This window comes from Strongyloides ratti (genome assembly GCF_001040885.1).
Source record: "Strongyloides ratti genome assembly S_ratti_ED321, chromosome : 2".
NCBI lineage: Eukaryota > Metazoa > Nematoda > Chromadorea > Rhabditida > Strongyloididae > Strongyloides > Strongyloides ratti.
In genome coordinates, this window is record NC_037308.1 from 2,967,945 (window position 1) to 2,980,561 (window position 12,617).

At 26.7% G+C, this 12,617-nt stretch overlaps 3 protein-coding genes across 3 annotated transcripts; 1 reads left to right on the forward strand and 2 right to left on the reverse strand.

Moving 5' to 3' along the window:
• Positions 1-273: 273 nt before the first annotated feature.
• Positions 274-7,125, reverse strand: SRAE_2000093100 (E1A-binding protein p400; the record flags this gene model as incomplete). The annotated part of the gene is made up of 3 exons (XM_024651823.1): positions 274-1,407; positions 1,457-6,577; positions 6,634-7,125. The coding sequence occupies 3 exons, from the start codon at positions 7,123-7,125 to the stop codon at positions 274-276; spliced, it is 6,747 nt and encodes a 2,248-aa protein (XP_024505461.1).
• A 766-nt stretch (positions 7,126-7,891) lies between these two features.
• Positions 7,892-10,448, reverse strand: SRAE_2000093200 (Probable dolichyl pyrophosphate Glc1Man9GlcNAc2 alpha-1,3-glucosyltransferase; the record flags this gene model as incomplete). Its single annotated transcript, XM_024651824.1, has 5 exons — positions 7,892-7,939; positions 7,978-8,613; positions 8,711-9,946; positions 10,001-10,240; positions 10,308-10,448. The coding sequence occupies 5 exons, from the start codon at positions 10,446-10,448 to the stop codon at positions 7,892-7,894; spliced, it is 2,301 nt and encodes a 766-aa protein (XP_024505462.1).
• Positions 10,449-10,941: 493 nt separating this feature from the next.
• SRAE_2000093300 (ELM2 domain-containing protein) lies at positions 10,942-12,193 on the forward strand (the record flags this gene model as incomplete). Its single annotated transcript, XM_024651825.1, has 2 exons — positions 10,942-10,991; positions 11,035-12,193. 2 exons carry the CDS (start codon positions 10,942-10,944, stop codon positions 12,191-12,193), a joined length of 1,209 nt encoding a protein of 402 aa, XP_024505463.1.
• Between the last annotated feature and the right edge of the window lie 424 nt (positions 12,194-12,617).

Genomic DNA, 12,617 nt, shown 5'->3' on the forward strand with positions numbered 1-12,617 from the left:
TCAAATTAATATATAATGAAATATACATAACAATAAAAAATTTAGCATAAAAAATTTAAATATATACACAATAAAAATTGTCTTTGAAGCCTTTTGCTAGGTGAAACTACAAAGTATGAATACATTTACAAAAAAATAATTTTCAATTAAATAAAGTAAATATCGGGATAGTAATATTATAAAAAATTATTATATATTTTTATATATATAAATAATATATATAGAAAAATAATAGAGATCTTTCTATAATAATATAAATAAAAATATAATATATTATGAAATTGTATTTTTAACAGTTTTATCTTCATTATTTTTTTGAATTGTAAAAACTCTAGTGTTACTAGAGATAGGAATTCTCTGGGTAACAGAGGTATTATTAGTAATTCTCAATGAAGAAAATGGTCTTGGTTCAGGTCTAGATATAGTAAAATTAGATATAGAATTTCTAGATGGTGGTAATGATGGAACATTAGGTTTTTGTGAAGAAGATATGTAAGAACAAACTTTTGGTAATACTTGATTAGAAGTATTTTGTGGACTATTTTTTACACATATATAAACAACCCTTTTAACTTCAGTAGGTTTTGTATTTGTATGTGTTGATTGAGAATTATTAGAATTAAGTGAAATAGGAGTATTTCTAAATATTGGTTGTCTAACAGGTGGTTTACTTATAGGTAATGTATTATAACATTTTCTAGGTGGCTTAATAACAGTAGATACATTTTTTGACAATTTAGCACAAAACATCCTATTACCATTTTGAACATAATCTACTCTAGGAGAATTAGATTTTATTGGTAAATTTTGAGATGCAAAATTATTAACTAATGTAGATGATTTTATAACAGGTTTAGGTGGTGTTGAAATATTATTACTAGAAGGTTGTGCTATTAATCGTGATGATGATAATTTAGGTGGAAGTGAAGGTGGTGAAACAAAAGTTTTAGATGAAGATAAAATAATATTAGAATTATTAGTTGTTTTAGGAGACTTGTCGTCATTACTACATTCATCTTTAACAGCAATATCAATCCTAGAAGTATTATTTTTACCAATTCTTTTCTTTTTAATGGAATTTCTTCCATCTTTTTTATTACTACGTTTACTAATGTTATCACTTTTTTTGCTCCGACATTTAGAATGACTAATGTTACTACTACTACTTTTTTTACTAGACTTATCTTTAATTTTACATATGCGTTTAACCTTAGCAAAAGCTTCTCTGTCTTCAGCTTCAATGATCTTATTTAATGCAACACGAGATATACGCTCGGAAGCACGTGAAGGAAGAACATTATTTGGATTAATACGTTTTCTATTTTTTTTAGACGATACCTCATCAAATCCATCAGTAGATTCCTTGCGTTCATTCAAATTTTCAATATCAATTAATTGATCATTCATCTAAAATAATAAAAATAATATTGTATATTATGAAATATTTATAACTTACTTCTATTTCTTCAAGACGTTTTTGTAATTCAGGGTCATTTAATTGTTGTAAATATCGTACAGCATATTTTTCAACATTAGTAAGACTATCGACTAATGGTTTTAATTCTTCATCAATTTCCTGATCATCATAACTTTGTGCACTTGGAAGAACTTCATCATACTCTGTGGCAGCTTCTTTTTCAGCTAACTCTGCAGCATTAGCATCTACTTTATCTTCAGTCAAAGCAAGTGCTTTTCTTATTTCATTATCTGATGCAACTTCAACTTTTGATTCAATAATATTTTGATCTAATGATTGAATGTTATCTTTAAATAAATCTTTTATTGTCATATTTCTAAAATAATCTGGAGTAAATTTAGCATTATCAATTGCCATTTCTCCAAGTCTTCTTTTCATAACAGCTCTTTCAAGAATTGATTCTTCAATTGTATATTCACTAATTAAACGATATATAGTAACATCTTTTGTTTGACCAATTCTATGACAACGATCTTGAGCTTGTGCATCCATAGTTGGATTCCAATCACTATCATAAAATATAACTGTATCAGCACCAGTTAAATTAATACCAATACCACCAGATCTTGTTGAAAGTATAAAACAAAATATTTTATCATCATTATTAAATTGTTCCATCATTGCTTGTCTTTGATCTAATGATGTTGAACCATCAAGACGGAAATATTTATATCCATGATAACTTAAAAATTCTTGTAATATATCTAACATACTTGACATTTGTGTAAATATAAGAACACGATGACCTTGATTAAAAAGTTCTCTTAACATTATTGTTAACCTTTGAAGCTTGCCACAATCATATTCAATGAGTCTTAATTCTGGGAAAGAAAACATTGCGGATGTTTCAAGTTTATGATAATAAGTATCTAAATTGTCATATATTTTCTTTGACATTTTTTCCATATTTTCCATTTCATTAATAATATCAAAATTTCTTCCTCTACCAACTGGAACAACTTGAATGCCTTTGGTAATTGCTGGATGAGTGTAAATATCAAATTTATCTATGCAACTATCAAGAAGATTTTCAAGAAATCTTTTGTTATATGTTTCTACTGATTTATCATAATCTAACCAATTAAAAAGAATACAATGATTTGGAAGTTCTAAATCTTTTTTGAATTCTTTTTCTAATAAATATATTGTTTCTTCATAAATTAATGGATCATGCATATTATTTATACGATCTACAGATAATGTGCTAATCATATCAGCACAATTTTCTTTTTCTAGCAATTGTTGCTCACGTGCACGTCTATCTACAAAGTCTTCTGGATTTAAATTTTTAATATATGAAAAGTATTCTGGTGTTTTAAATTCTTGTTCAGTAGTTTCATCCGCATCAACCATATCAACAGAGATATTAGATTGTATAGAATCTTTCTTAATAATATTTTGATTGTTTCCACTTTGATGATTTTTCTTATTACCATAATGTGTAGAAACTGCTCGGAAATTAAGTAAAGCCTTAGTAGGATAATTTTTAGGTAATTGTATAACAGAAGAAAAATTCTTATGTTCAATATTGTTAAATCTTAATTTTCTAGCTTCAGCCTCACCTTTTTTAATTAAAATAAAATCATTTTTAGTATTTCTTGAAAATTGAAGTTCTTGAAGTTTTGTTGAAAATATAACATGACTACAATTAACAACATATATACCAGGTTTGTTTGTTATTTGATCAACACCAAATTTGCATAACAGTGGTCTTTTGTCTTTTACTACTAAAGGAATCCTATCAATTTCATCATCATCAAATGATAAGATAAATTCATCATTAATTTTTAAATCTAACATTGCTAGATTTTTTATATCAACATCAAAGATTCTTTGACCATCTTTCAGATCCTCTCGATTATATACTTTTGTAGAAATAAAATTGTGAAAGTTTAATTTGAAACCTTTAATTTTTGGTAAAACAGGTGTTTGAGAATTTAAACTTGAATTGTACTCTTGTCTTGTGCTTTTAATTTTCCTTAAACAACTTAATGCTCGAATAGAATAAGATTTGCTGCCATTAAATATCATACTTGTGGGTAAATTTCTGAGTTTTTCATCAATATAAGGTTGGGCAATATCAAGAACAATTGCTGGATAAGAAACTTTTATGGCAAACAAAACAACCGGGGATTCAACAGATCTAGTTTCATGGAGATTAGGATGATTACAAACTTTACGAAGTTGCATTGTTACATTAAGAACATGGAATATACTACCAGATGCAAGAAGAGCTTGAGTTTCGCGACGACATATAAAATCATCATACAAAGAACGTTGTCTATTGGCTAAACTACATCTAACAACAATTTCTCGTTTCTTAGGTAACTGTTTTTCAACATCTTTCTTTAATCGTCTTAACAAAAATGGTCTCAAAATATCATGAAGTTTACCAACAAGTTCAGGATTTGAATCACCATTACCACCAGCAAAATCTACTAAAGGGTCATTGAATACTTCTTTAAAATCTGATTGGGAAGTAAAAATTGTTGGCATTAAAAACTTTAACAAGGAATGAAGCTCCATCAAATCATTTTGAAGTGGTGTTCCTGTTAATAAAAGACGATTCATAGACTTAAGATTAACAAGTTTTTGCCAAGCCTGTGTTTTAAAATTTTTAATTGTATGTGCTTCATCAAGAATTAAATATTGCCATTTACGTTTTCTAAACACATTTATATCATTTATAATAATTTTATATGAAGTTATAACAACATCAAATGAATCATCTTTAGTCCAACCTTTTCTTAAATCACTTCGTTCCTTAGCAGTACCATGATAAACAAGCGTTTTGAAATTTGGACACCATTTCTTAAACTCCATATCCCAATTGAGAATAACAGACGTTGGCACAATAATTAAATGCGGTCTCCATATGCGTTCTTTTTCTACAAGATAAGCTAAAAGAGAAATTGTTTGCAAAGTTTTACCAAGGCCCATTTCATCAGCAAGAATACCATTAACGTGTCTTTTGAAAAGAGTGTATAGCCAGTTTAAACCTAACAATTGATATTCACGTAATACACCACGAATCATTGAAGGTTGTTCAACATTGATGTGAGCACTTTCTAAAGTAAATCCTTGAGGTTGAAGTGTCTGACATTCTTCGCGCATTTTCTCAAAATTAGTAATTTTTGACTTTGATAATTCAGGTGTTATCAAAATGTTTGAACTGTCTTCATCTAACTGACCACCTGATGATGACAATGTTAACTCATCTTCAGGTAATTCTTCTATTTTTCTTCTTTTTGGTGCAACTATTTCCTCAAAATCATTATCATCAAAATTATAATTTAAATTTGATGGCATTCCTTGAACCTCAGCAAGATATTCTGGAGGTAATCCTTCAAGTATATCAGATAATGGAGCATTTTGACCTTTAACAAGTGCATCTAATTCATCTAATTCTTCTATTTCTTTTATGTCACTATTAAATGGATTATTAAAATTATCATCTCCATCAAGTAAATATTCATCCGGTTCAACTGATCCTCCTTGTAAAGTTTGTCCAACTTGATTACTAAAAATATTAGCTTGATCAACAATTTTATCCATGTTCTTCCGCCTTATCTCTTGACGCTTCTTGTTTAATATAAGTTGTTCCTTCATATCAACTAATTTAGCGGCACCTTCCCAAAATTTTTTAATTTCTTTAGCTACCCTATTAGCCATTTTTTCCGCTCTTATTCGTTGTGCTCTTTCTTCCTCTTCTTCCTTACCTTCCAATTTAGAATGTAACTTTTTAATAGCTCTACCAATTATTTTTCTATTTTGCCTTTTCATTTTTCTTTCTCTTATAAAATCATTCCACATCCAAGCCATTTCTTCTAACAATAAATCCCAATGAATTACTTGAGGCTTAGGTTCTTCTACCTGTGGAAGACGTGCCTGAGACCATAATCCTTGTTCTTTCAACTGTTTTACACGTTTATAAATTGAACTTTCACTTTTCATTACTTCAATATTACTACTATTGCTAGTAACTGGTATTGGTGTGTCTGAAGGTATTGACGAATTTGGTGCAGTTGAAGTACCACTACCCGTATTATCAGTGATAACTATTTTTAGAGCCTCCGTTGGTCCAACGGTACTTTTAGCTTCTCCATTGATATGTTCCTCTTTTTGTGAAAGTATCTCAACTGCTTTAGGTGATTCAATTGTTTCTTGATTTGATATAATTCCAGATGTAGAAGTAGTCTTTGGAGACAATATTGGTTGTATTTTCGCTGGAGATGCTAATACAATTGAAGGTGTTGAATTTGGAGTTGACAGCGTTTTTGTAGGTGTATTTGATGCCATTTTACTAGGTGATATTAATTTTGAAGGTGTTGAAACCTTAGAAGTGGGTAAAGATTTTGTAGGAGTAATCATATTAGATGTCATTTTATCAACAATCTCATTAGTTTCCATTGGAGTTAATTCTCTTTCATCTACAGTTGTCTTTATTTCTTCTTTTACAACAACTTCGTTAGTACTTTCTTTATCATGTTGGCTGCTATTTTCATTTTTTTGAGGTAAATTACTTGCAGAAGACACATCTACATCCATAATTTCAGAATTATTAATATCATCAATCTGGACAGAAAAAGTTTTTGATTCACTTTCTAAAACATCTTCTATTTCATTTTGCGACTCCAATACTTGACTATTAGCATCAGTATCTGCCTCATTCTTAATGCTACTATTTTCTTGTACATTTGAAATATCAGAAGAAGGTTCTAGAGAAGATGTTGTTGCTACAGTTTGTATTGGAAGAGTATTTTCATGATTAACAACAGATGTTGTAAATGTATTATTGTTAATACCACTAATTTCTAAAGTATCAGATGTCATATCAATTGATGTAGATGGACTATTTTCTTCAACCGACATTGGTTTTTCAGTAATATCACCGTCTGTTTTTACAACTTCATTTCTACTAACGGTGGTTAATGTATCCACTGATTCTTTTTCATCTTCATGGAAATTTTCTTCTTCAGTATCTTTTTCAATATCTTCCCCAGTAAATTTCCCACCATTTTCATTAGTTAATGATATATCACCATTAATTTTTTCATGTTTACCAACACTTTCTTCATTTTTCGAATTAACAATAGCTTCCTATAAGATTAATTTTGTAAAAAAAAAAATTAAAAAAAAATTTTTTTAAAACATACATCAATACCAACTCTATAAAAATCTCTTCTACACATTCTAAAAGTTTTATCAGCGGTTTCAACAGTTAAAATTTGTTTTGATCTAGTTGAAGTATTTCTACCAGACTTTAGTCGTTTATCAAACATTTCTACTAACGTCTCATAATCAAAACGTTTAATTGCAGTTCCATTTAAAAAATTATCAACAAATATTTTATGCCTATTTCCAGAAGTATCTGCATCACGTCTTCTAGTAGACCTTCTACTACCTTCTTCTGGTGGAGCTGTTTCACGTTTATTACTATTTTTATTAGTATCTGCTATATTAGAAGTAATTAATAATGGCCCTTCAGAAGGTTCTTTAGTTTTCCTTCGCTTATTACTAATAACAATATTAGTTTCTGGCTCTTTTGAAGCGCCTTTCGAGTTTGAACATGAGTCAACAGGACTTTCTTTTGGTATAACATTATTAGAACTCTTTATTCTTGAAGATTTTCTAGTTGGTTTATTCATGACTATAAAAAAAGTATAAAATATATTTTATAATAAACATTATTATACTATAATGTTAATTCGTAATTACAACGAAAAAAAAAAATTTTAAAACATATATATAATCATAAAAATTTATAGTAACATTTTAGTATGTAAGTGTAAAAACAAAACTAGCAAAATATTAACCAATAATAATAATAAATAAACAAGTTATTCCTTAAAAAGTTTTTTGGCCAAAATCAATATAAAGAAAAATGCAAAAATTAAAATGCAGTTCTGAAAATATTGGTATAACGTTTACTTTTGTGTGAGAAGCATTTCGCGTCAGAGAACTAACCATTTTCATATATATATTTTATTTACATTTATACACACACACAGTTTATCCAGCATCGTTACATTTTTAGTGGGTAAAACGCATAACAGTGAAGAGGTAGGAGAGTTACATATGCACATTATTATGTGTATGTATTTTTTTGAGCAGCAAGGCCGTTCTACTTAACATGACGTTAGCAGAAGTATTTGAATAAGCGTATGTCTCCTTCAAAAAACGATTAACTAATGGTGTATTCTTATGCGTCCTTACGTCATATGTACTTTCGCGCCATATTGAAACCTTTGATGCACCAAATATATAAATATATATATATATATATATATTTTAATAATTAAGTAACTTAAATTAAACCATATCGTGGAATTTTTTTTTTCTAATAAATGTTGGTTTTTGTGAATATGATATTATAAAATTAATATTTATTTCCTTAAAATACAAATTAATATTTTATTTTTCAAAATATTCTCTGTATGTATCTCTTGTTCTCCTATCACACTAAAAAAAAAAATTAAAAATTTCATTATTAAACTTACCACATTAACCGGCATATTTTGTAAATTACTTTTAATTAAATGCTCAACAATTCTTCCACTTACTTCAATTTTCATACCATTTCCAACGGATACATATAATAGTTTCTTCGAATTAGGCTGTCTTAATATAAGACATCTATTATCGTAAGGAAATAAGTTTATGTTACTTTTTATAATACAACCATTTTTAATTTCATTTCTTATTATTTTTCCATCACAATCATTGTTCAATGGACTTAGATCGATATTTTTAGAAATACCAATACTTGGTATATTTAATTTACATGAAATATAAGAAGCTAAACCAAAATTTCTTTTGTGATATATACCATTTCCATCAATAATTACAACATCAGGTTTTAATAAAGGATGTTTATAAAGAATTTCTTTTATAAAATTAATTGTACATTCACCCTCTTTAACGGCAAAAAATGAAGATATATATGGTTGTGTATTAATTATAATTTTTTCAAAATAATCAATTTCACTATTATTAATAAAATCATAGAAACATATCCCTAAAATACATATTTGTCCATCACCATCTTTATTATAAGTTCCATCTACAGCTGCAACAATTTTGATATTATTAATGCTCGTTATTAATTTATCAGTTAAAAGTAATTTAAGTTTAGACTAAAATTATCAAAAAAAAGTATAATAATATATTTTTATGTAAAAAAAAAAATTTTTTTTTTAAATTAATTTATAAATATTATTCAATTTTCTTTACCTCTTCCTTTAATAATTTTTTCTTCTTAATATTTATTTCATCATCTTGATTTAAAATATCTCTTACTAAAATAATATAAGTCCAGGTTAATACAACAGCATGAAAACATGATGTTAACATATTTGGTAAAAATTGTAAATTAGGTAAACATATTGGTAGAAATATTTTAGTAAAGATTTCTAAAAATATAGATATAATTGCAAAGTATTTGGTGGTCTTATCAAAACTTTTCCATAAATTAATTCCATAAATTATTTTGAAAAATATTGATATTATAATTGTTATTGCTATAGATAATGTATATTTGGTAAGATTTTCAAGGGGTGAGAAAATTAATGGAAATATTGTAAAATGTGAGACAATATAAAGATTAAAGTACAACGATATATAGGCAAGATTTTTAAATGATAATATCATTAATGGTATTAAGGGTAACAAAATAGCTTTTTCATGTACATGATAACCAAAATAGAAAAATGCCATTGATGAAATAAGAATAGATTGTAAATATTTAATTCCAGAATCTTTTTTTCCCCTATTTATTATAATAAGAGGTGATAAGAAAATAATAATAAGTGCTATTGTATGATATGGTTTTATATTTGGAAGTGTTGTATGATTATATTCTTGTACCAATCCATTTGTATATTCAGGTTTATTAATTATATCACTATTTTTTAAATACTTAGATAATATATTTCTTATATTATATAAAACAAAATCAACTCCATTGTATAAAGCCCAAAAATTAGGTGCCCAAAAAGCATGAGTTAAACCTCTTTTGAATGGAAATAATCTTGATAAAATTTGTGAAAATCCCTCTAGACCAGTTGTATATAAAAATGGTCCAAAACTTAAAAATATTGGCATCAAAACACATCCACCCAATGATATTATACGTTTTGTAAAATTAAAATCTATCGGTAAAAGATAGTTAAATATAAAAAATCCTACATATCCTGGAGCATAGTAAATATAAATATGCTTAAAATTAATTAATATTGCTGACAGTAAAGCTGATACTAGTAACTTTCTTTTAAAAATAAAATGAATTGAAAGTAAAACAAATCCAGTTAAAAAACCATTGTATTGAAAATGAATATTATCCAAAAGAATCAATGGTACAAAAAAAACCAAGTTAAAAAAGATAAAATATCTTTTTCGTTTTGTAAATTCTTTCCCACCCTTGAAAGGTGATTCTTCCGATATGTTTGATATTACTATTGCACCAAAATACTAATATAAAAATAGTTATATTTAAATTATATTTTTAATAAACAAATTACTTACATAAAATATATCACTTAAAATTACTGTAAATCGTTGATAGTATAAAATACCATCATTCATTATAGGTTTTTCAGATATTTCTAATGAATTTTTTAAACCTATTTTATGAGCCCCTTGAGCTAGTAACCATTCAAAATATGCAAAAAATGGTGGATAATCTAATGTCCATTCAGATGTATTCTCATAATACCATTCCGATAATTTTTTTGAAAATGTTATTGCCATCCAATTTCTATGAACCTAAATATTAAGTATAATTATTTTTTTTTTCATTGAATTATTTTATATTAACGTTTCTGAAACTTACTTCAAAATCTGTTGAAGTGTAACTTCGAATTAAACATGTTTTTATTGTTATAAGACATATAATAGATATTAATGTTACATTAAAAAAACTAACAGCTGTTATATTATCTTTATCCTTTTCTTTATTATTAATTTTCTTCATAAGGATAGGATGTGCGATTTTGAGATTAAATTTCACAAATAAACAGCTTTCCACGTTAACATAGTCGCGTCTCATGGGGAAAAAAAGTTATATACTTTAGATGACTACTAGAGGAAGAGAATTCTTTCTTACTGTGATGCAGTGTGTAGGTAGTTTCTTTTGTTGCAGTAAAATAGGTTTCAAGTTAATGAAATAGATATTCATTTTAATACATTATATGATTCTTCTTATTTTTTTTTATAAATATATTCTATAAATATATATATTTATTTATGTCTATTTTATATTTACATATATCAAGTGTGTGCTAATGATTTTTACCGTATACTTAATACTCTGTTGTACTTTCCATTAAGTTATCTATCTATGAATAGTGTGGTGTGCCATTATCATGTATACATCAATTAATATATGATATTGTTTTAATTATTCCCTCATTTAAATCAATAATTTATCATTTTTTTAGTTTGTAAATATTTTTAATTTTCCTAAAATGAGTTCTACATTAGAGGCTTCATCAAGTAAAGAGAAATCAAATGAAGGGTAATTAAATTTAAATAAATTTAAATTTACTTAAATTTTTCAGAACATCACAAACAATTAGACGGTCAAAAAGATTAGGAGATGGTAGAAATTCTTTTAATGAATTTGAAGATCCAAATTTTGACAGAGTTAGAGATAGAGATGGTGAAAAAATTCATATTGGTCCTTTGTTTCAAGCAGACATACCAGATATGTTAAAAGAAGGTGAAGAAGATAAAATGTATGATAAATTTAAAAATATGGAAGTTTTATGGGATCCAAAAAAGCTTCACATTGAATCATTAAGTTCTTTTGATAAATTGAAATTAGATGGTTTTTTAGTAGCAGCAGAAGCTTCTGGAATAAATTATACTGATAGTTTGCAAATATTAGGACAACATAATTATGATCCTATGGAAGCATGTAGATATATAGAAAGTTTTGAACCCTATCATTATATAAAACCTTTTACGGAAGAAGAAATTATTGCCTATAATTCAGCATTAAAACATTCAAAAGAGAAAAGGTTTAAATTTGTTGCATCAAAAATTGGAAGACCTTTAAATGAGGTTGTAGCTTATCATTATTCAATGAGAAAACGTAGTTGCCATATGTGCATTTTAGATACAAAAGTTTGCACATGTTTTACGGTTGAAAAATATTATGGTGATAATATAGTAAAGGATAGAAAAGATTGTATGAATTGTTATCAAAAATTTTATGCGGATGAGAAAGCACTTCCACTTAAACCTAATGATATAGGTATCATAAAATTATGTAAACCATGTGAGGTATACATAAGATATACAGGTACTTGGAGGAAACCTGTTCTAGAATTTAGTCAACCAACTGAAGATTATGATATGAAAGAAAAAGTTGAAATTGGGGAGCCATATAATTCTTTAACAACAGTTGAAGATGATGAAGAGAATATATGTTTTTATAAAACAGAATCTAGTAATTTTATCAGTCGTAATAGACGACCAATTTTTCCAGATAGTCATATGGTGGCAATAATTCATGAAATTACCAATTTTGGTAATGATAAAGATGCAATTCTTCTTGAATTAAAAAAAAAGCACAATATAACTGAATATACAAAAGATGATATTGACTATTTTATAACATTCTATTCCTTAGATTATAACATTCCATTCCTCATTGAGGTTGCCAATACAAGACGGCATGTTGCCGCAAATTCCACAGCAGGACAAAATAAATAAATACTAACAATAATAATCTTATTATATAAAAGCGAAAAATGAGTTGTGAAATTTTTTTTTCGATTTTTTTTTTATATTTTTTATAAACTTTTCTAAAATAAAACAATTGCGCTGATACTAAGAAGTGCAATCATTTTTCCAAAATTTACTTTTTCATGTAAATATTGCAACAAAAAATGCTAAATTAGCATTTGCTGCAAAATGATTGTTTAAGTGATTTTGAAATAAAAATTTTAGCTAAAGCAAAAAAAGATTTAAAAAAAAATTTCGATATTAGGAGTGTAATTTTAAAGTTAGACTTAAAATTTCTCAAACTTTAAAAAATCTTCAACTTTTTGGTATTTTTTATAATAAAATTAGTGTCGCTAGAAATATAAGTTTTGTTTTTAAAATATAGACCAAAAAACTTTATTTTCTTTTTAAA